Source organism: Carassius carassius, chromosome 16 (genome assembly GCF_963082965.1).
Source record: "Carassius carassius chromosome 16, fCarCar2.1, whole genome shotgun sequence".
NCBI classification, from domain to species: domain Eukaryota; kingdom Metazoa; phylum Chordata; class Actinopteri; order Cypriniformes; family Cyprinidae; genus Carassius; species Carassius carassius.
The window spans coordinates 14,296,370-14,321,623 of record NC_081770.1 but is presented as its reverse complement, the minus strand read 5'-3'; the positions used below and the strand labels follow the sequence as shown (position 1 = coordinate 14,321,623).

Below are 25,254 nucleotides of genomic sequence, written 5' to 3'. Positions count from 1 at the left end.
GGGCGGCACAACTGGCATGCTTTGATTTCGAGGTCAAGTATCGACCAGGCAGGGTCAATAAAAATGCTGACGGCCTATCAAGATGCCAGCCCCCAAGTAGAGGGGTGTTGGACAGCATGCTGCCAGAAGCGGCGGTTCCTGCCTCCATACGGCATGCTGAGAAACCAAGGTCTGTCCCTTTCGTCAGCCAAGCCTCTGTGGTGGCCTTGCCTGGGCATTCCCCCACCGACTTGAGCTCACTACAAGAGGGAGACCCAGTGATTAGGGAGGTCTTATTTTTTTTTAGGAGGGGTAAGTTCCCTGGGCCTGATGAGCGTCGGCAGCTCCCTAGGGATGCTTTGACTTTACTTCGTCAGTGGGATCGTTTGATGGAGTTAGAGGGAGTATTATATCGTCGCATTTTCCGCTCTGATGGTGGCGAGGAGCTCTTTCAATTAGTGCTGCCTTCTGCCTTGCAGGTGGAGGTCTTAACAGGGTTACACCAGCAGCACGGGCACCAGGGTATCGAACGCACTACAGAACTGGTGCGCCAGCGCTGTTATTGGCCAGGCATGTCGGCCATGGTGGCGAAATGGTGTCAAGAGTGCGAGAGGTGCCAGGCTGCCAAAGATCTGCAGCCGGGTGCCCGTAGTTTTATGGGTCATTTGCTGGCTTCCCGACCAAATGAAATTGTGGCCATCGATTTCACCCAGCTTGAAGTATCCTGTTCGGGATTGGAGAATGTTCTAGTAATGACGGATGTCTTTACAAAGTATACTATTGCGGTTCCTACCCGGGATCAACGGGCTGAGACAGTAGCTCAGGTACTGGTTACTGAGTGGTTCTACAGGTTGGGGGTGCCTGGGAGAATTCATTCTGACCAGGGCCGTAGCTTTGAGTCATTCTTGATCCAGCAACTTTGTAAATTGTACGGCGTTGAGAAATCTCGTACTACCCCTTACCACCCTTCTGGTAATGGGCAGTGCGAGCGGTTCAATAGAACATTGCACAACCTATTGCGCACCTTACCGGTTTCACGTAAGAGGGACTGGGCGTCCAGTCTCCCTCAGGTGCTCTTCTCCTATAACACCACCCCGCACCAAGCCACTGGTGAGTCCCCCTACTTTTTAATGTTTGGCCAGGAGCCACGACTTCCCATTGATTTTTTGCTCGGTAGAGTTCCAGAGCTGGTGGCTGGCGACGTGCACGAATGGGTAGTGGAACATCAGACAAGGTTGAAAGTGGCGTTTGAGGGAGCACGAGAACGGCTGAGACTGACTGCTGACCGGCGTAAAACGCATTTTGATCGACATGTTCGAGATACGCCCCTGGAAGAGGGCCAGTTGGTTTACCTCCGCGATTATGGCATTAGAGGGCGCCATAAAATCCAGGATCTGTGGAGTCCAGTGGTGTATAAGGTGGTAGAGGCTCCTAGATCTGGGGGTGCAGTGTATAGCATTGCACCTATACATGAGGAGGGTAAGGTGAAAAGAGTTCATCGGTCGTTACTAAAGGCTAGGATTCAAAGGAATCCTACCCCGGTTGTACTTGGTGGGCCAGTAGGGGAGCTCGAACAGGAGCCGGCGGAGGAGATGGAGGAGGCAGATTTCTGGCTAGTAAGACCCGAAGGCCCCCAACTCGTGTTGGATTCGGTCGACTCTGCCCCTTCAGTACCCGAGCTTGGAGTCCCAGGTGAGCAACACCAACCCTGTGGCATGGGGGTTGGTCCAGTGTTATCACCTGGTACCTCAGCTATGGAGCAGGCTCCTGTTGAGGTTTACCCGGTGTTATCTCCAGGTTCCTCAGCCATGGAACCGCTTTTTGCTGTTGAGGTGGTCCCAGGGAGACCGAAGCGGGCCACAGCTAGCCAGCATTCTAATATTCACCGCTTGCCCAGGGCTGTGGTTGAAACGGCAATGGTGGCTGTACCCCCGGGCCTGATGTCTAATACAATACTTGCTTTCTTTAGACCTTGGGACTAATTGGGAAAGTAAGCGAGTTCATCGTCGGGGCGACGATGTGTAACTGGGGGGTAGACTGTAGCAGGGTGGTTGAATCCACTGTAGGGAATGTCATCCACCTGTGCTTAGTTTAGTAACCCCTCCTCCTTATTTGGTTTGAGATATATAAAGGACATGTTATGGCCACTTGGCATGCGTCCTTGTATTTCCCTCGTGACGTCATCCGTGGTCGCCACAGGTATGTGAGTTGTTTGGGGTGAACTCGTGCGTCTCGTTCTGTGCAGGTGGTTGAATTTTTCTTGTTGTCAGGCTTGGATTGTAAGCTGCTCCTTTTTTTTTTTCTTCCCGCTGCTTTGTGCTGGCTGCCCACTCTTCACCGGTATGTATAGTTTTGGTTATAACAAGTAATTGACTGCGACTCGGCTATTTATGATTGGTTTTGTCCTCAGTGGCATTGATAGCACGTCACTCATATGGTCTGACTGAGCCGCTATATTGAATATGGTGTGCAACTACGAAGCGGTTTGCGTGCAGGATCATCCCGTGGTATGTAGGATTATAGTTTGCGTATTTGTAATGTTTTCTTTTTCTGTTTTAATATAGTTTCCTTATGCTCTGCAGGGCTCTCCTGCATAACTGAGTCTTTTTGGGCTAATTAGTGGGAAGTGAGCATCAACACTGAACCGTGATCGCGACTGCGTCGCTGTTTTGCCTCGACCTTTATCACGATAGCAACCCAGCGGTTGATTCACGTTGCTATCGGGGTGTAGTGCATGGTTTCGAGGGCAGGCTGAACGTCTCCCCGGGCCGCCGCATTTATAAACTTTATAAACGTTTGTTATTTTTGTTTTATTTATTTCTTTGAGTTTCTGTCCGATTGTAGTTATCAGTTTGTGTTTTCTTCTTTTTTTCTGTTATAGGAGCTGGGTCTCTGGGGGGTGAAGGCGAGGCTGCCATTTGTGTGGTGTGTTCACGTTATAGTGCTGTGTGCCTGCTGCCATCCAACTTTCACGTGTGCATTTGGGTATTTGTAGTGGACTATTGTGGGGGGGGGGGGGGTTCGTTCTACAATTTGGCAGCCGACCCGGACCCCCAGCTACCGCTCCTGTTGGCCATTTGGTTTTCTTTAATGGGAATTGATTTATTGTGTGTGTGTAGATGCAGATTGATGGTGTGCCTTCCTGTTTATTATATGGCCAATGTAGAGTTTTCACTTGGAAGTTTTTAGCTATTTATTGGTCAATATTGACAAACATAATAAACTTTTCCATATTATTCATGTCTCCTCACCCACTCATTCAAGACGAACCTGTGTGCCCTTAGGGCTGTTATTTCCCCAGTGGTCTGGGGTGGCGTAGTCGACCATACATTGTCATACATATGCATATTTTGTGTTAAGAGTGTGGGAAAACACCCTTACGACCTCCTTTGCTTTTGTACCGCCACGTTACATACTGTTTTTCAGCAAACTGAGTGATCCTCTGAGAAAATTAATCCAGTCCGATTGCGAATGTCTGTGATTTCCTGCGATATTTTATTTCACAACACTTTTCCTTGTGTGTTTTGGCCAACGTGAATTAGATGCTCTTACCGCGCGCATGTTTGATATATTTGCTTCCCGGCAAAGAAATTATAATACAAAAATAAAAATAATAAAATCAACAGCCAGATCACGTAAATTGTTAATACTGGCTATTTTAACAGCATCAGGTAAAATTACTCGCATTCATTTATGCACTCAGTTACATATTGTTTTAAGATAAGTTTTTTTTTTTTTTTTTTTTTTTTTTTTTGCTGAGGCTTTCGTGTTAACATTGTTTTGACAATGAATTTGACATTTTTGTTAAAAAAAAATAAAATAAAAAAAAATTGGACAGAGTGACTATTAAGCCAAAGGTGTTCAGTGGAATTGGAAACTAAATAAACATAATTCTTGCAGTGGACAAAAAACAGCTAGTCCTTAATTTAATGATGGACTCAAAGTTTCTGTGTTGTTCTCTCCACTGTGAATTTATTAGTGCATTATGTGTCTCAACACAGATGATGAGAGAAAAAAAAATGTTGCATTGAATACATTTCACAAAAGAAATGATATCAGTATTCCTATAACTGCACAATGGAGAACTGCGGTCAATCTGGGACAGTTACACTCTGTGTGCTGTAGGGGGAGGCATTTAACTTCCTTTCCTTCCTACCATTCTAAACTACTAAAAATGGTGCTTCCAGAAGTCATAGATCCTCTTCTAAATATTATTAGCTCGTCATTGCCATTACGATATGTCCAAAAAACCTTCAAACTGGCTGTTATTAAGCCTCTGATTAAAATAACACAACTTGACCCCAAATAATTACATACAGACTCTCAAGTTCTAACCTATGCTGTGTACACAGTGAAACAAATGATCTATTATTATTGAAATATATGATATGTATTAGAATCGAGTCTAATTGTGAATCTCACAAACTGGTGGATCTCAGGAAATATTTCAACACCTTCAAGAATTATGAAAACAACCTTCTCATGGCAAATTATTTAAAGTTTCTCAGGTAATGTTCTGAATGCTACATTGTTATGTGACAACACCCATTAGCTTTCATTACAATCACTAAGAGTTGTTTTGTCTGAATGGCATTTAAGGTCACACTGATGTCATTATGTGCTTCCATCATTTTTATAGATTTTTGTGGTGTTCTTAAAAGAGTGTGGAGGCTGGAAGCTTCTTTCAACACTGAGGAACGGAGAGGGTGAAGGTTCTGGAAAACAACTTTGTACTTCATTTTGATGGAGCCAGCGTGCTGCTCATTCACTGATCACAGAGAGAGGGAGGACACATACAGTATAAACCTTTAGGTGCCGGTCCAGAGTACCAGTCTTGAAGAAATACTTTAAGTCTTGAAGATATACTTTAATAATCACCAATGTAATACATGGATCATCTTTTTAAGTGCTTTTTATAAATAGGTTGAGGATGGAGACACAATGCAAACAGGAACCAAGAACAATGATGCCTCTCTCTCTCTTTTTTTTTACATCATTGGAAGCACAGCTTCAGGAGTGAACAACAGCTGAAAGAAACAAACAGCAACACCTACACCCACTCCTAAAGCATTACAAAATATATACAATCATAAAAAAATAATACTGTGAAAGGTGGAGTGAAATAAAAATATATGTATTATATCTGACACTAATATTTAACTTTATCTGCTCCTAAATAAAAATGTAATGAAACACATCTAAGGGGAAACACCGGTGTTATCAAAGTGACATCAGTGGTGCTTCTCATTTCTTATTTCTGCATCCTCATTTCCTTTCCTCGCTACATTTCCTCGCGTCTTAGCTCCACCAAGATATGAGGAGAAGATACAAGGAAAGGAAATAAGAACGAAGCAGTCAAAGCATCAACTGCTGTTCTAAAGGGATCTGTCCTTATGTTGTTGAAGTTCATTATTTAAGGCATTTATAATCAATATTAATAAAGCAAGATGCCCTGCTGAAATAAATGACATGTATGGCTTACTTAAACTGCAAAGGTACAATATAAATGTAAATTATTATGACAGATGTGAAGGGCTTTGAATGGCAAAGGACTGCCAAGAGCCCATGATCAACAGGTAAAGCAACTTATCATATTTTATTTTGTGCCACATCATGTTTAAGGGCATGAAAATGTTCCCTCAATAACAGACCGCTGTGTAAAACTCTTGAACATATTTTATATGTCTATAGTGCAAACTTTACATATTTGACAATTCTGCATTTAGTTGAACCTGATAAACTTATTGTCACAGTTGTAAATGCGATGGCTTTCTTCTTTCATCCAAGGTCTTTCAAGTCTTAACAGTTGAATATAATGTTTGATCTGCTGCAACGACTTCCTGCAAGGAAGCATCACAATCAAAAATAAAATCAAGTGTCCAAACACACTGAATTTTAAAAGTGAAGGACAGAATAATTGAAAACAATGGCTCTAATTCCACAGTTGAGCAGAATGAGTGAAGAAAAGCTTTCAGCGTCATCACATCAGAGAGAAACTCAGCAGTGTGATAACATATTCTCAGACACATACACAACAGACTTCAGGTTTTTAAAGAAGCTGAGGATGTTTACACACACACAAAAGTCAGAGTTCACACAGAAATATGATATATCTTACCGTACGCTTAAATCGATATGAACAGAATGTAGTATCAGCATAAAGTATCTCTTCCTCATGAGCCTTATCTGTTTTAATAATAACCACATATTTAATAAACCTAACTACATATTATATTACATTGGAATATATATATATATATTGCATTTCAATACTTGCCTTCTTTTCCCAATAGTTTATGCTTTCTGTAGCAGTAGATCAAACCTGCAACTACAGCTAACAGCAGCAGCAGCAGTGCTATAACAACTATTGAAATGAGACGTGAACTCTCTTCTCGTTCTGTAATGCACAGAAAAAGAGCCAATAGTGTAAAATCGTAAAAGTTTAATGGTGCAATCTGTCACTGAACCTATTCAATTTCACCTAGCATGTATTCAAATAAAGTATTTGAATATTTTGATGCTTGAATTGGGTCTTTACCACTCACAACAGTTTTTATTATTATTATTATTTTTTTTTACTTTGTTAAATTTAAAGTCATTACTTTGCATGTATTTTTTTTAAACTGCCTACAGGCTTTCATTTCAGACAAATGCCACACCTTTACTGGCCAGACAAATACTTGTATATGATAATATCTGCTAACAAAGAACTGTCAAGATGTAAATAACATTACAGATGAGAGAACACCTCAAAGCACATAGACACAGACTAAATAATTCAATAAAACACTATTTTATTAATTTAACACAATTAGAGGGAAAGAGATAATGTGATACCTGGGCATGGCTGACAGAGATCAGTGTTGTTGAGATGTTTAGTCCTTTTAGTGAATGAATAAGCCACAACACAACTGTAGGAATCATCCAGACACTCAAGCTCCAGAGGTAGAGAGAGACTGATGCTGAGATCAGACACACTGATGCTGGACAATAAACTGTTTCCTTTGTACCAGGAGAGAGTCACAGCACTCACATTCACAACTGAACACAGCAGTGAACAACTGGACACTGATGATGATGATGAAGAACAGTTTGAAGAGTTACTGGTGATGACAGGAACAGGCAGAGGAGCTGGAAAACATAAAAGTAAATGTTGTTCAGCAAGAACATTTAAACATAAAAACTCTGCCTTTGCTATACCATTTTTTTTTTTGTTTCAAAATGTAACAGACTCGTTATGATGTCCGTTTGTTTGTTTGTTTGTTTGTTTGTTTATTTCCTTAATGCCATTCCGACATCTATTATCATATTCACAGCGAGAACCAGTTCATCCATACACAATTCGATCCATTCACAAGTCTCGTCTTTACACACACACGTCTGTGGACAATTTGTAATTGAGTTCAGTGAATTGAGATAATTGAATTCAGTTGACCTGACTTTAATTGTTTTTGGGCTGTGAGAGGAAACCGGAGCACCCGGCGTAAACCCTGCAGACACAGAGAGACCCTCGAACCAGTGATGATGTCAGTTATATCTGTATACTAAACTGACTTTTCATTCTTACACCAATCTATCCATCTAAACTGTAATGATTTAATTTTCTTTCTCTTTCTCTTTCTCAATGTGGCTTTACAGCTTTTACAACTATCATTATACCTAAAACTTCAACACTATTGTCTTTCTTCCTTCTATTCATAAGTATTTCAGTCAGGAAATATAAAACAATAACCGTTATAAGGGAAGTGTCTTTCAAAACGGTGTAGACGATAGGCTTCACTCACAGTTTGATTTGTCATTGAATGCTTATAAATCACAGATGAATCAGGAGAAAATTTTTTGTAATTTTAAGAATCATCACAGTCTGGATCATCATTAGCAGGACACCAATTACTCACCAAAGACAGAAACATTGAACTTCTTGTATGAAGTTCCTCTTTCTTTGTTGATGATCTGTAGTTTATAAAGTCCAGAGTGTTCAGTTCTGATGTTTCTGATGGTCAGAGATCCAGTTTGATTGTCCATCTGGAGTCTGTTCTCAAATATTGTATTAGTGGCATCTATATAAAGGTTCTGTCTGTGGATTTCAGCTATTCTCGTCTCTTTAGGTCCAAACATCCACAGTATCTGATCATCTCTCTGTACTTTAACATCAGTGTTTAGAGAGACAGAATCTCCCTCCATCACTGACACTGACTTCACTTCATCTGTATCACCAAACACACCTGGAAAAAACAGTTTATAAAGTAAATTAAAAACCTGTTTAAGTTCAAACAGAATATTAATGAGGAAAATCCAGCTGGACAACTTAATTACTCTTAAGGCAAGAAACTTCAGGCAAAAAAAAAACTTTGGCTACTTGCACAGTTTTATATTCCAAGGGTTTAATAGGCTATTATTTATTACTTTTTTCAGGCAAGAATTCTGGACCATGCATTATCAAAAAAAAAAATTTTTTTCAGAAATGTATGCAACTGAGTTCATATTTAATTAAATGATGACTTAGTTACATATCACATTTCAGAGAAGTTGTAATACAAAAAAAAAGAAAAGAAAAAAACTTGTTTTAATGATTCTTCATTTGCGATAAATTGAGAAAGTAAGTTATAACATACCAGTCGATAGCGAAAGACACAGACAGAAGAAAGATGCGCTGTGAATCATTTTTCTTAACTTCTTCATAAACACCCAACAACAGTCTAAACATGACGCGAAAACTGAGTGCGTGTGAAAAACAACTTCATCGACCTGATCCTCTGCTCACAAAAGGATGTAGCAAAAGTGTTCCTTCACCTCTTCAGTAACAACGCCCGAGATTAAAACAAAAAATCAAACAAACAAAGTTTACAAGCGAGAAATATTCCTGTTAGGTTACATGAAGTTTTTCCCAATAGGTTTGAATGTTCGGTTCTGAAAAATAAAGTCAAGCCAAGACAAGCCCTCCCTCCCCCTCTCTTTATCCACCCTTGGTCTACAATATGAGTATAGTAATCAGCAAACAGCGCTAAGTTCTCATACTACAAATAAACTTTATTAAACATAAGAGCGAAATTGCCAAATATTAATAAAAATAGTAGTAATACCAATAATAATTCACAATCAATACTTCCCACATTAAATACTTAAATGCTTATTTCAAGTTTTGATCGTCTTTTGTTTGCATCTCTGTTGCTGAGTTGAATCATTTATTTAAGGCAGTCCATTCCATCTATGTTTCTAGCATAATTGACCTTAAGTATTAGCCCAGATCCAAGAAGAGTGGTTAAAATGTTTGTGCCAGTGCAATTTTGAGATGTTTATGAATATATTGCTTGAGAGGGACCAAGGTTTTTTATTATTTTATTTTTTTCTTTCTTTCTGGGAAGTGTTCCGCTTGGTACACACATAAACATACATGCAGGATTGCATGTCAGATGGAAGAGCATTGGTGGATAATGTAGCACAAACCTTTAAAAAGACTTTAGACAGGGTGTTCATTTTAGTGTTGATCCTCTTGGAGAGAAGAGCTCCATAGATTCTCCTCACATCAGCAGATCCAAATTGTAATGTATCTAACACATGTTTGATACAGAAGTGTCCTGTTAAAGGGATAGTTCACCCAAAAATGAAAATTATGTCATTAATGACTCACCCTCATGTCGTTCCAAACCCGTAAGACCTCCGTTTATCTTCTGAACACAGTTTAAGATATTTTAGATTTAGTCAGAGAGCTCTCAGTCCCTCCATTGAAGCTGTGTGTACGGTATACTGTCCATGTCCAGAAAGGTAAGAAAAACATAATCAAAGTAGTCCATGTGACATCAGAGGGTCAGTTAGAATTAGTTGAAGCATTAAAAATACATTTTGGTCCAAAAATAACAAAAACTATAGTTTTATATGACTTTATTCAGCATTGTCTTCTCTTCCGGGTCTGTTGTAGTGATATCAGGTTCACGATCGAATCATTCGATGTAACCGGATCTTCTTGAACCGGTTCACCAAATCAAACTGAATCGTTTTAAACGGTTCGCATCTCTAATACGCATCAATCCACAAATGACTTAAGCTGTTAACTTTTTTAATGTGGCTGACACTCCCTCTGAGTTCAAACAAACCAATATCCCGGAGTTATGCATGCACTCAAACAGTACACTGACTGAACTGATGTGAAGAGAGAACTGAAGATGAACATCAAGCCAAGCCAGATAACGAACAAAAGATTGACTCCTTCTCAAGTGAAGAACCGTTTCTGTCAGACGCGTCCGATTCGAGAACCGAGGAGCTGATGATACTGCGCATGTGTGATTCAGCGTGAAGCAAACCGACACACAGAGCGTCTGAACCGAACTGATTCTTTTGGAGAATGATTCTGAACTGATTCTGTGCTAGTGTTATGAGCGCGGGTAAACCGAAGGCTTTGAATCAAGGGCAATCATCGCCATTGACGGCATTACGTCGAGCGCAAAAGAACCGGTAAACCGTTTTCTTCAACTGGTTTATTGAATCGAACTTTCCGAAAGAACCGAACTTCCTATCACTACTGGTGATCCGAAAACCGATGCAACCGGTTCTTGACTCGAGAACGACTCAATCTTTTGTTCGTTATGTGGCTTGGCTCAGTGTTCATCTTCAGTTCTCTTCACAGCAGTTCAGTCGGTGTACTGTTTGAGTAAATGAATTACTCCAGGATATTGATTTGTTTGAACTCAGAGGGAGTGTCAGCCACATTAAAAAAGTTAACAGCTTAAGTCATTTGTCGATTAATGCGTATTGGAGACACGAACTGTTTCAAACGATTCAGTTCGATTTGGTGAACTGGTTCAAGAAGATCCGGTTAAATCAAATGATTCGTTCGCAAACCGGATATCACTACACTTGAACTCTCTCACAACAGACACAGAAGAGGAGACAATGCTGAATAAAGCCGTAGTTTTTGTTATTTTTGGACCAAAATGTATTTTCGATGCTTCAACAAATTCTAACGGACCCTCTGATGTCACATGGACTACTTTGATGATGTTTTTCTTACCTTTCTGGACATGGACAGTATACCGTACACACAGCTTCAATGGAGGGACTGGGAGCTCTCGGACTAAATCTAAAATATCTTAAACTCTCACGGGTTTAGAACGACATGAGAGTGAGTTATTAATGACATAATTTTCATTTTTGGGTGAACTATCCCTTTAATGTTCAGAATTGCTACAGACATTATTAAATACATTGTACAGGGATGACCTGACATTTATTTTTGAAATAGTTTGTGATTTGTTTAGTTTTTTTGTCAGGTAGTTAGGAAAGGTACTTTGTATTTTGGTTTCATTTAATCAAGTTAATTATATTTTATGACTTCTTTTGTTGGTTAGTTTTTGCCTTTGGTCCTCATGAAGCCATGGCTGCTTAAAATAATCATGTTCCAGCTGGAGTTGGACCACATTTAATAGCGAACATCTCATTTTACATTATTTTTCTTTTTTTCTAGGATGGGACATAACAATACACCTGTGTCTGTGAGAGTCTGAGTGACCAAACATGCAAATTACAATGCAAACCACAGAGTTTACATAACTTCAGGAAGCTTTCAGGTAAGCACACAGACATTCACCCAGTGTTCAAAGATACAGTGTGAACAGAGGAAAATGGTACTATGCTAGTTCACACAGCTCTAATGCATGACCCCTAAACCACGAGAAGCTGTTACAGACTTGTTGCTCTCAGTTCACCTCTAGAAGGCTTTTTTTCTGTTGACACTTTGGTTTCTGGTTGGCCACCGTTTCCTTTTCAGCTAAAACTCAACCTTCTTGCCAACTTTCTCATCAGATGCTTAAGGTTAAATATATTTGTAATACTTTAAAAAATCCTAACTGTTGAATTATAATTTTTATTAATGTAACATACTTTTTTAGACATCAGCTCAGTTTTAACCTAAGCAACATTAAACAACAGGAAACCAAATTTTATTACACAATGTTTCTTAATACTTTTATTTCAATTATTTCCATATTTATTTGTGAAAATGCTATTTGTGGCCGAACAATGAAATCTGTTTGTAGTCTTTTTTTTCTGGGTCTCTTAAACTTAAACTAATGGCACAATCAGGTCAAAAAGATTCTTGCAATTTATTTTGTTTAGTTTTGAAGCATGATGCTTTTCCTGAACTCCAAGTCGTAATGACAAGCTACATTCAACACAATAGAAATTTCAGTTCCAGTTTACTGATCAGATGGGTGTTATTCAAAACCTAGAATAATGCAGACCTTCTAGAATGATGACAATGAAGCTGAAGAGAAACATAAAAGAGAAACATTCCTTCGTAAATGTCACTAAACACTGCTTTCATTTCAAGCTGATCTTTTACCTGTAGCTGTATTTAAAGTATGTATTCCAGTTCTCTGAAGCTACATTTGTTTTCAGTGAAGCACAAAGGGTGGTAAGGGAGTTTCACAAGAGCTTGTGAGCAAAGCACTCGCTGTGGTCACAATTACACCTTATACACACTAACACTCAAGTGCACTCTTGTGTTGTGTGTCCAATAATAGGTGTATGCCAAAACACCTGCTTCTGCATTCAACAACAGCATAAACGCTTGATACCCCGAGCTGACCTAAATAGATCTGACCACAGGTATCATTTTGAGTCTAAAACTGAGCTGCTAGTAAAGGCACAAAGCATCTCATGTTCATTCTGCATTTCAAAAAGGGCCCTTGTGCACAACTTCTTCAGTGCAAAACATTTTTGTGACAAACATGTCAGCTTAATGCCATTTCCAGTGGCTTTAGTTAATACTGTAGTGGTAATGTTGCAGTAACTGCATATGTTTGGCTTACAAAACGTTGTGGTTTTAAAGCTCTTTGCACACTGAAACTGTTTTAAAGACACAATGTAAAATCATAAAGATGCCCTGGCTTCTTTCTCTCACACAAGAGTAAATTATGCAGAATGAGATTTTGATCTCTATACAGTCTATAGTCTATACTAATAAACATTTATCTGGAAATGGTCTTCTATTGTGGTCAGGTTTGTATATGTGCAACTTGTGATGCAAGTCCTGCTGAACCACAATTTCTCAAATAAAATGCTTTCAGTTCATTTTGCTCTGGTTAGTTTTGGCCACATAAATCACATATATTTGAAATCAGATGGGAAAAAAAGTATTTCTTATGCTGAAATAGCGTTATAAAGCTTGTATTTCAGGTTGGTCCAGTCAATGTGCGTGTGTGCTTTTCTAAGCACACATCTGAGGGCAATTGTTTGTTTTTATGCAAACCAGATCTTCTCGAGGCAGCTGCTGTGATGTGATGGCTTTATCAACTGGCAGTTGGCTTTTCTTTCTCCCATTCATAGAACAACAGCTGTGTCCCAATTCAGAGGCTGCACCCTTCGTACCACACCTTGATGATTCCCTTGCATGATAATTACATTAAAACAAACTAAAACGAAGTTGTATGTAGCTTTATACATTAAAATAAATCATTCAGACTATTAGCTCTTATTTTAATAGTTGCGTATCTAGTCTGTCCTGCAAACAGTTGTAATTTCCCACATCAGCTCAATCACTTATGATCTACTTCCTCTGTATGGATTTAAAGTCCCCGTCCCCCCACATCCTGTAGCCTATGTAAAACCACCAGAGCTTGAACCACAATCAAGATAGAGAAACACAGGTCAATCACATAACCATTAGAAAATGGAACTTAATATATTTATGTCTCTTTATAATACACACACTCACACATAACATCTGCTGATTGAAAATGGAATATTTTGTGATAATTTTTTCTCACCAATCTCCATCGAGGAGGAGAAGCGTTTAAATTTAACTCTGCTAGCTGATGCGTCATGCTGATATCAGTCACTCATGGGCACTGAATCAGGTCCATGAGGGGCCATGGTCTGACTTTGCTAAAATAGGGAAGCTTAGTCGGCAAGCGTACCTTTAAACCAGCATGGCAATCATTCTGTAGCAGTTAGAGAATGTAGAACACAGCAGAATTCTGCACTAATTGTTGTACTAATTGAAACAGGAAACTAGGACGTGCTTGTTAAGGTAGCTAGGCTAAACAATACTCTGTGCCCAATGGTGGCGTGAGACTGATTTATATAGTGTATTTTATTGATAGCAGCTGTGTGTGATTGGTTTTAGGTGAGCTTGTGATTAGAGCAATGGAGCATGGGAAATGTAGTCCAGGGTGATGTGTAACAGTCAGTGTAGTGTGAAAGTCCATATGAAGCGCGGGTGACCTGTTTATAGACCGGATCATGACATGAGAGTTCATAGATGGATACTGACACCTCCGAAGGTTCTGCAGCAGTTGCTGCGACCTCTGGAGGTTCCACAGTAGTAACAGTCTCCTTGACAGCAAACAACAGGCTGAGAGAACATTGCTGAGCACCACCACCATACAAGGAGCTGAAGCAAGCACCGCCACTTCAGAAGGTTCTGCAGCGTGTACCGCCACCTCTGGAGACATCACAGTGGACGTTGCCACCTCAGGCAGTGCTGTGGTGATGTACGCAGCCCAAACGCATCCTAAAGCAATCCCCATCATGGGAAGAGCTTCAGACAGAAGAGTTAGTTCAGGAGCAGAATAGCTAGAGTAAGTAGGTTTGAGGATAACAGCTGTGCGTGCAGATACCAGCACGCACACAACGTCCCACACACTGGAAGCCAGAATGGGATACCGAAGGACTGACCTTAAATATCTGGATGCAACAGACAGGATGAGACAAGTCTCTGGATGATCAGCTATGATATGATGATGAGACTCTGGGAGTTCAGCTGAGACGTGAAGAGACTCAACGGAGACTTGACTTGACTCGTGGAGATCAATGGTGACTTGACTTGTGAAGATCAACGGTGACTTGACTTGACACTGGAAGGTCAACGGCGACTTGACTTGCTTCAGGAAGATTGACTGTGACTTGACTGGACTCAGGAAGATCGGCTGTGACTGCCAATTCTGGAGGAAGTACCACGACCCAACCTCCCAGAGGGTGCATGCGATGAGCGGGTTCTGGGCCGTGCTTGCAAGGAGCGGGCTCTGGATTGGCGGCCATTTTGTGCTGTGGTGCCGGGTTGGTCATCTTGCAATCAGGCTCAGCTGTTGCCACCATTTTGTGCTCTAGTGCGGCTGCCATTACATGAGTGAGTGAGGTGTCACGTTCTTCCTCTGCGGCAACCACAGTGAATGAAGAGCCAACACACAACAAAGCATAGTCCATAAACTGGCAAAGTGGTGAACGCGGACCCTCGCCTCTGAGCTTAGACCTCAGTGGCTGATTAATGACGTAGCAAAAAAAACTCTATCAACAAACAGTCCAGTAAATCAGAGTAATAGGCGATGGCTAGATACTAGGGATGCACCGAATCCAGATTTTTTGGGTTCGGCCGAATACCGAATCCACTGTTTAAGATTCGGCCAAATCCGAAACCGAATACCGAATCCTACTCGCATCCTTATTCCATTAACACAGTAAAACACATTGATGAAGTAAACAACGTCCACAGAAGTGCATTTTTCATTTTATTTTAACTGTAAAAAAAAAAAGAATAGGCAACATTATGCCAGGATGACAAGTGGGAAAAACTATTTTGACAATAACCATAAGCCTATGCTTAGCAAGTACAAACCAAAACCTTTCAATAAAAGTGCAACAATGATAAGAAAAGTGTTATTCTTTTCTTTTTTTAAACCAGAATATGTTTGGTGACTTAACTGAAATTAATGTTATTGAACATTTACTCAATAAACATGGATAGTAGGCAGTTTTCGTTTATAACAGTAGGCTAGGCTACGATTAGAACAGTAGCCAAATATTGCGTAAAATATTACGGAAGATCACACACATCTCCTGCATCATAATTAAATTAACGTAAAACCTCTAACCTTTCACATGAAATGAGAGTTTCTTCTCAAAAAAACAAGAAGCTCTGCATTAACAGGTGACAGCCGGTTGAGAGTGTGGAAACAAATGTCCCCAGCAGTACTGAAAAGTCTTTCACTGGGCACAGATGTTGGTGGCACACAGAGGTTGATCTTTGCCGTTTTTGTCAGCAGTGGAAATCGCTGCTGGTTTGTCTTCCCGTGTGACGTCAACCAGCGTAGCGCAAGCCTAGGGTTCGGTTCAGTGGAAAAAAAATCTAAGGTTCGGCCGAAACCGAACCCCGTCAAAAGGCCCAGTATTCGGCCGAATCCGAATCCTGGATTAGGTGCATCCCTACTAGAAACTCCTGAATATAGTTCTCCAGCAAACGTGGACCTTGTTTAAGAGTTAATAATATATGTGCCGTGTCCATACCTGGCAATGTTCCTCTGAAAAGCTGCTGGATCTTTGTGTGGCAGAGTATTCTGTAACCAGGGCTGGACTGGGACAAAAAATCGGCCCGGGCATTTTTGCCCAGACCGGCCCACTATATGATCATAAACACCACCCATCTTTGCACGCCCTTAATTATATGCATACCAACTCCTATTCATTAAAACCCACTAATGCCATGTAATGAGTGAGTATAGGAACGAGTGAAAGTTAACAGATGAAATAAGTCAAAATGTTATATTTATTAATACAGTTGAACTATACTCCACAGCTATACTATGGCATAGCAATAGCAGTGTTTCTTACAGGACTTTTGTTAAAACTATGGTGGTGTGTCTTCGGTCTTTCTAGGGGGGTTCGGGGGTTCGGGGGCATGCCCCCCCCCCCCCCCCCCATGAGAACATTTTGTGCATTTTAATGTTAAATTCATTAATCTGGTGCACTTTGAGAGTTCAAAATTAAAAGCTCCAACCCATATTCAGTGTGCAAATTAAACAAAGAAAAATTCAAACCTCTTTTAGTTACAGTGTCTATTTACATTACACCTATACATAATAATAGTTATAATATTAATCCAATGACAGTAATAGCCATATTTTGTAAAACAAATGCACAAAAAAATAAAGGAAACTTTCTTAATTAGTTGTACCAATTTCTATACTTGAAAGAGATAAGCACATGATCTTTTATTTTGACGCAAACTGCATCAAAGCTGCATCAAACATGGTTTACAAACGCCTCTTATTCAATTTCTAGTGAATTGTGGTAATCGTCAACTATGCAGATGTGGAAATAATCTACACTCATGACATGGCCTAAGTGTTTTGAAAGTAGTTATGCTTACCGCAGGCTCTACACTTTCTCATCTCTCTCCGTCCCCACTATCATCATCTGCCACAGGAGCTGATGAAGGTCAGAAAACATATATTTTGACACAGTTTACAGTGTCTGCTTTAAGGGCCTGGTTCTATTTTTTCACGCTATTTATCTGCACATTCCTTGTAGCCTGGGAAAACCCAGACTACTTCCGGCGAATTTCAATTCTCTCTACAGTAGAGTTGTGACGTTCGCGAACGAACCGATTCTTTTGAACGGCTCATAAACATGAACGATGGGAGCCGAGTCGCGGCTGAAGGGGAGCCGTTCTTTCTGTCGTTCTTTTTTCCTATGCGTGTTTCACACAGATGCACACAAATGAGCTCCTCTGCGAGACAGAACAGTTATAGGGGGAGGGGCGCACCCAGCGCAGGCAAACCCTTTATAGCGTGATGATATTAGTTATTAGTTGTGCACGCATATATTCTTCACGTGACTACTCCAGTGGAAAAAAACCCTGCATGCCTCTGTCATTGTGTAGGAGCGTTGAAAAAAAGCTGTTTTGCACAGACATTCATTGCAGCCCACTTTGTTATTGTTCATTGACTTGAAGTGGCTGATGTCCTATTTGCAAAGTTTACAGTAGTAGTAGTATGTAGACATTTCCATTTTATTTATTCTAATTTTATCTACTTTAAATATTTTTTTGTTTTCTATCAAAATGTTCTTGTGTGATAACAATGTTCTTGTGTGGAAGTGTTTGTAGTAAAAGCTGTTTTGCACAGAAATTCATTGCAGCCGGCTTTGTTTTTGATGTTTATTTGAGTAGGTATTGTATGAATAACATAAGTCAACGTAGCTTTACACACACACACACACTTTGTACTAAAGGTAAATCCAAAATAGTGATGTCACTGTCTAAGCAGAGGGATTTGTGCAACCCTATGGAATATAGTCCACACATGACAAATGAGGTAATAATCAATATTTCAGAATAATTCAAAGTCAGATATTGGTGTGTGATATCTGAGTTTTAATTATTTGACTACAAATCTCACCTCATCATTCTTCCCAGTGATTATTTCCAGGATAAACTGAGATGGCTCCAAGCTGGCTTCTTAAAACTGACTAAATATTTAAAATAGCCAAAAGAGCCGTTCTTTTGAACGTATTCTTTTGAACGGCTCTTTGAAAGGAACGGATCGCGAAGATCCGGATCCCCTCAAAGAGCCATAAATCCCATCACTACACAGAATAGTCTGGCAAAGAGGACTATCTAGCTCGTTTCTGTGCCGCCGAAATCGCGGCACCAATCAGAAACGTTGAGGCGGGGTTTACACGATGACGACAGCGCAGCGACGGTAAAGCAGATTTTGTACATTATAAAGATGGATGCTGCAGAGGAACATTCGTTCGAAACTTCTATCGCGTCTGTTTTAAGTGATTTAAACTTTAACTTTGCGTTAAAACCCGAGCAAAGAACCACACATGAAGCCTTCATATCTAAAAAATATGTTATCGCTGTCTTACCGACTGGATTCGCTCTGGATTCGCTCTGCATACGTCATCTCCTTCATCGCTCTGATTGGTTTTAGGTCTATCCAATTGCGCCCAGAGGCATTTGAACGAGGTCCGTCGGTGACGCCCCTTTAGAAACGAGACGTCTAATAGGCTTTGCCAGACCCTAACTCTGTTTCAACTGAAAAGGGTCTGGTTTTAACCAGGCTACATTCCTTGCGTTTCTTCTCCATCTTTTTCTACAGATACACACTGACACTGCTGCCGCTCGCTCACTCGTTTAAAGTTGTGATTGGGCCAGCCCAGTGTCAATCAAGAAAAGAGCCAATGGGCAGCTGATCTACGTGTTTCATGGGCTGGTCTGTCAGAAAAAAAAACTAACACTGACTTTGACCAATGCATTACATCGGCACAAACCCAGCGCCGCCAATTAAGCAAAACAAAACGAATGGGCCGCCCCAGGCGAAATATAGAAATGGGGCCCTATACATTTGCACTCATTTGTCTACAGTTCAACTTTGAGGTTTGAGGTAGAAATGCTTGCTGCTGCACAATGGTGCCACATAGTTTTTCATGTAAATTGCTTTTTCTCATGTTGTGGACCATGAAATTGCAATTGATTTACAGGTTTTAAATCATGAAATAAATTATGAAAGTCAGAACTATAAATTCTTGTAGTTCTTTCTATTTGTAGTTGTTGTTCTGAATTCTCATTAAAAGCACCTTGGATTGTGGCTTTTGGACTTCTATTGTCATATACTATTTATGAAGAGATGCACATTGTTTAAAGTTTTGGCTCCCTCTAGTGTCACTGACTTGAAGTCACCATGTTTTACAACTCCAGACTTGACAAGCAGAGACAAGGTTCTTTTAAGAATTAGTCAAATAATTACTGTGTAAGTCCACAATGACATCTTTCTTTAGAACATTCCAAAAATTGTTGGGCTAAATACATCAGTAAACGACTTTTGAAGACAGAACTCACTCAGGTCTTCACAGACATTTTCAACATTTCACTATGTCAGGCTGTTGCCCCCACATGCTTTAAAGATACCACCATCATTCCAGTCCTGAAGAAGCTGTCTCCACCCTCCTTCAATGACTACCATCCAGTTGCTCTATACACCCATTCTCATGAAGTGATTAGAACTAGTCATGCATCACATCAAGTCTGCGCTCCTTCACCTTCCTGGACCCCTTCCAGTTTGCATATCAGTCCAACCGCTCAAACCGATTGCGCCATTGCCATTGCCCTCCACTCAGCACTCAAGCATCTAGACAAAAAAAGACTTATACGTCAGAATGCTGTTCATAGACTTCAGTTCAGCATTCAACAGAATCATCCCTCAACAGCTCCTCCACAAAATGGTACAACTGAGGCTCAACAATTGGCAGCAACACATACAGCACCATCACGCTGAACACTGGGGTCCCCCAAGGATGTGTGCTGAGCCCCCTCCTCTTCACTCTGCTGACCCACAACTGCACACCATCACACAACTCCAACCTCTTTATTAATTTTGCGGATGACATGACTGTGGTGGGTCTCATTAGCATTAAAGATGTGACAAACTACAGTAGCGAGGTGAGCCGCCTGGCCAGTGTTGCAGTGACAACAATCTCTCTCTGAACATGGAAAAGTAGAAGGAGATTGTTATTGAATTCAGGAGAGTGCACACTCAGCATGCTCCTCTGACCATCAATGGTGCGACTGTGGAGAGGGTGAGCAGCACCAAGTTCCTGGGTGTGCACATCACAGAGGACCTCTCCTGGACCGACAACACCTCAGCATTGGCCAAGAAAGCACAGCAGCGTTTCAACTTCCTCTGCAAACTGAAAAGAGCCAGAGTCCCGCCCCCATCATATACGCCTTCTACAGAGGCACCATCCTGACTAGCTGCATCACTGTGTGGTATGGCTACTGCAACACATCCTTCCGGAAGATGCATAGTGAGAGCAGCTGAGAAGATCATTGGTGTCTCCAACCCCTCTCCCCCCCAGGACATTTCTGGAACCCGTCTCACCCTTAAAGCCTTCTGCATCGCAGTTGATCCCACACATCCATCACACAGTTTCTTCAATCTGCTGCCATCAGGGAGGAAGCTCTGAAGACTGAATGACAGCTTCATTCATCAGGCTGTCAGTGACCTGAACTTCCCTTGACCTTGCCCCGTCCCCTCTTTTTCCCCATGCACCACTGAACTCTGAACCTCAGCCCCCCTGCAACACCCCCCCCCCCCAACCACCACCACCAGCTCCCACAAACACTCTGGGATCCGCAACAGACACTTTGTACAGCATTGGTCTTCTCACTACCTCATTCAGCATTGACACTTTAACCAGACTAAATAAGCTCTTTTGCACTACAATAATTAAATCTGCATTGTTTAATTCACTGGTTTGCACTATATCTGCCATGTGCCTTGTGCTGCTTTACTTATCTTCTTTTTTACATGACATATTTGTATAGTTGTACTTTATATTTCATTGTCTGTATTTAATGTTTTACTGTTAATGTTATCTGTATGCACAAAAGGGTCTGAGAGTAATGCAATTTCAATACTCTGTATCTATGTACTGTACATGTTGAATAATTGACAATAAAGCAGACTTGACTTTACTTTTTTAGATACTTTTTGTCATGGCAAAATCATTTTTTATTGGGGCAACACTACTTTAATGACATAAACACATGGTCGGTGCTGTTTTAGTTTAATAGATGAATGTAGAAAAAGATAACACAGGTTTTGTTTGCATTGCATTACTACTTTACCTGTGAGACTAGATCAGCATTAGTATGTCAAGATCAGTGGGGCACACATCACAGAAAACAGTATTTAGTACACTTAGTACACTTTTTCACAAAGTGCTGTAGAAATACAACTTTTTCTGATGAGCTCAGAGCTAACATGTAAAATACAGTGGAAAATTTCCAGTATTAGTTGCACAGACATGTCCTGTCTGACGAGCTGAACAAGTAACGGCAGACAAGTAATGGCTTGTCAGTTAGGGTTGGAATAAAATGGGCGCCAGACATTCAGGATCTAATCTGTGAAAAAGGATGTCAATATCATAACTGAAGACAGTAAACTGTTTAAATTCCCATTCATCTCAAAGGCAGAAGCAGTCAAACTAGATGTGACGTTCAGGGGACTCCTGTGAACAACATGTGAGCCAATGCTGTAAATGTCATCTGAATAATCATTCTGGAGAAGGAGGAAAGAAAAATCTTTACAATGTTGATTAGCTGATGGCACAACACAGAAGGTTCAAAATATTTTATTAGAATGTGTAGAAAAACTTATGAATTCATATTTCATATGAATCTGACTTTCATCTGCTTACAAGTGCATTTACAATAATACAAAAAAAAAAAAAAAAATTTCAATACAAAGGTATAATCCAAGAATCTAAAATATACAAAAATAATGTAGAAAAGGTTTACAAAATAGTGTACAAATATATACTTACAAAAAACCAATTTTATTTAATTTATTTTTTTATTATACTTTTAAAGTATAAAAGAGTTAGTATATATATATATATATATATATATATATAATAGAGCTGATACAAAAAAACAAAAACAAGATGTTTTGTTAAGACTTCAGTGTCTACTGAGAATGTTTAACAGAGTATAAGAGAAAGATTCCTGTAACAGAGCTGAACGTGTATGAACATGTCTTGTCTAACAGGTAAACAGCTGAATGCAGAACAAGTAACAGCATGCTGGAAAGCCAAAGTTAGATTAAATTGGTGTCAAACACTGAAGTTCGTAAGTAACATTAGGTATAAACCATTAAATAGTATCTATGAGATTTTAGGGATGAGTGGTCGGTTATACGGAGTTAGTCAGATGAGTGGAGATTGTTCAGAAATATTTGATTGCTGAATGCCAACTGACCAGTCAATGTCAAATATTCCAGAGAAATGCATAATACATAAACAGGATGTTAATCGATCTTGAAATAGTGATAAAATACTGATGAAAATGAAACATTAGCCTTCAATCACTTCCATTCAGAACTGTGAAGCATTTGTCACTCTCTGAAATCTAAAGATGCACTTTGAGATCACTGAACCTGAAATACTTGAAAATGACTTTTTCATGCAAGCGACACATTAGCCTCCAAAATGCAAATACAGATCCTTTCATTTTACATTAACACTCGAGTATAAGATGTGCTGTCCTTCATCTGGTTTCTGAAAGAAAACAAAACACAAACGTTAGGAATTAAAACTAAAACAACAACAAAATTGTGTATGTGTACATGTATATAAGTAATGTTTGTGTGTATACATCTATATCAACAGTCTGGTAATGTTCTTTTAATACTTCTTGACTATAAACACTAAATCAGCTCAAGGACAACTGTTGAATACAAAGACAATTAAAAGCAAAGGACATAATAGCAAAAGCCTGGTGTTTTATTTGATTGTTTTGAATAACTTTTTTAAATACTGGCAAGTAAGAGCGTTGCTTTTGGATTTTGAAGGACATTGTGGTTATTTCGCAATTTTTTTAAAACACTGTTCATTGTTTAATAGCTCTTGTAGAGCTGAAAGGAAATCACTGCTTTCCTGCATTTGATTCAGCTGCCATTGAATAATCAGGGTTTATAATGAATGCTTTTGTGATTTGATGACTGTTTGTGCGTGTTACAGATGCCTGTGGCTTTACAGAGGCATAATCATAGTATTCAGAAAAATGTCAACCTCAATCCTTTCTAAACTGTTCTTGCTCTGAGAAATGAGAACACTTTCTGGTATAATGTGCTTTCTCAAGTTGATATTGCAAAGTGGGGATGCTATCATGCACAACTGAGGCCTAAGCAGAAAAAAACAAGCATGAGCAGGAATTGAGCTTAAAATAAGTGGTTTGAATTGCTTAAAAGGCAACATATTGCACAGACAAATAATTACAACACTGACATCAGCACAGGATGGCACATTTTCTGCTTCGTCTTCACGTGTGTAAGCACATGTGTTTCTCTCAGGGCTTGTGGTTTCTGCAGACAGATTCACTGCACACTGCAATACTGTGTCTTACCGTACTGTGAGCACTACGCGCACAGAATCTTGTTTCGGCATAAAGTACCTCTTCCTCACAAGTCTGGACTGTTTTAATGATAATGTTAAATTTTTCAAATAAGTCTTAAATGGTGTTTAAAAACAGATATTGTGGCACATTTTTAAAAATTTTGATTCAGAATCCTCATAATATTTGATGAAAAGAGTAATACTTGCCTTCTGGACATGCTTGTTTGCATTTCTTGTGGTACAATATGACCCCCCCAACTACAACCACGATCAGAGCTATCACTATAACTGATATTACCACCGTCTGTGACTGCTGAATGAGCTCTGTAATGAACAACAGAACAATAATAATTATCAGTCAAGATATTGTTACCATAGCTCTCACTTAACATATCTTGGACAGCTTGAAGAATATATTTAATCATAATTATAATCACTAATATCACCACTGATGTACCTGCACATGTGTGACAGAGTTTGCTGATGTCCAGATGTGTGGTCTGGTTTGTGATGGGATTGTTGATCACACAGCTGTAGATGTTGTTCTCCTGATATTCCACCTCCAGAGGTAGAGAGAGACTGATGCTGAGATCAGACACACTGATGCTGGACAATAAACTGTTTCCTTTGTACCAGGAGAGAGTCACATCTCTCACATTCACAGCTGAACACAACAGTGAACAATTAGACACTGATGAACGTTTAGATGATGATGATGATGATGAAGAACAGTCTGAACTGTCTCTGTTGATGACAGGAATGGAAAGAGGAGCTGGAAATATTGAGAATAAAGAGAAATACAAATGTTACTCAATTTAAATGGGCACAAATTTGAAGAAGTGGTATTCTGTGTTTGGAATCTCGTTCTGACGGCACCCATTTACTGCAGAGAATCAACTTGTGAGAAAGCAATGTAATGCTTCATTTCTTAAAATCTCTTTCAATGAAAAACAAACCATCTACATCTTAAACAGCCTGAGAGAAAGTAGATTTGCAGCAAATGTTCATTTTTGAGTGAACTATTCCTTTAACATTTTTAATAAATATATGTTTTAAGCAATAAGGCACTGTGGCTGTTTATAATGTCATTAGCTTTGATAAAATTCTGAATACAGCACAACCTCTTATAACTTATTAGATAAAAGGTTATTCTTCTTAAAGAACAATTCTTCTGATAATTTAACATCACTTTTATTTTTTGATATTATTAAACATGTAATATATTACTAACCATAGACAGCAACAGAAAAACTCTTGTATGTGACTCCAGAAGCTTTGATGATCTGTAGTTTATAAAGTCCGGAGTGTTTAGATCTGATGTTTCTGACGGTCAGAGATCCAGTTTGACTGTCCATCTGGAGTCTGTCTCCAAATATCAGAGTACTGTCATACATATCAATGACCTGCTTATGGATTTCAGCAATACGAGTGTCTGAATTGTTAATGTTAAACATCCACAGTATCTGATCATTTCTCTGTATTTCGGTAACATCAGTGTTTAGAGAGACAGAATCTCCTTCAGTCACTGACACTGACTTCACTTCATCTGTATCACAAATAACACCTGAAACACATACAAATATTATTTTATTCATATATATTTCT

The 25,254-nt window shown here is 39.6% G+C and overlaps 1 protein-coding gene across 7 annotated transcripts in view; it reads right to left on the bottom strand.

Moving 5' to 3' along the window:
• Positions 1-5,551: 5,551 nt before the first annotated feature.
• The window catches only part of LOC132159620 (SLAM family member 9-like), a 42,816-nt gene continuing 23,113 nt past the window's right edge, over positions 5,552-25,254 (bottom strand). For 2 of the 7 annotated variants that reach the window (XM_059569183.1, XM_059569184.1), the window contains exons 4-6: positions 6,257-6,376; positions 6,098-6,165; positions 5,552-5,819 (exon numbers count right to left, since the gene is read on the bottom strand). In XM_059569183.1, the coding sequence (XP_059425166.1) occupies positions 5,772-5,819; positions 6,098-6,165; positions 6,257-6,376 (236 nt within the window). In that variant the 3' untranslated portion in view covers positions 5,552-5,771. Of the gene's footprint in view, positions 5,820-6,097; positions 6,166-6,256; positions 6,377-6,816; positions 7,111-7,877; positions 8,205-8,594; positions 8,895-22,151; positions 23,974-24,106; positions 24,422-24,880; positions 25,214-25,254 lie in introns of those variants that run through there. The other 5 variants (XM_059569186.1, XM_059569187.1, XM_059569185.1 and 2 more) reach the window with 5 other exon arrangements.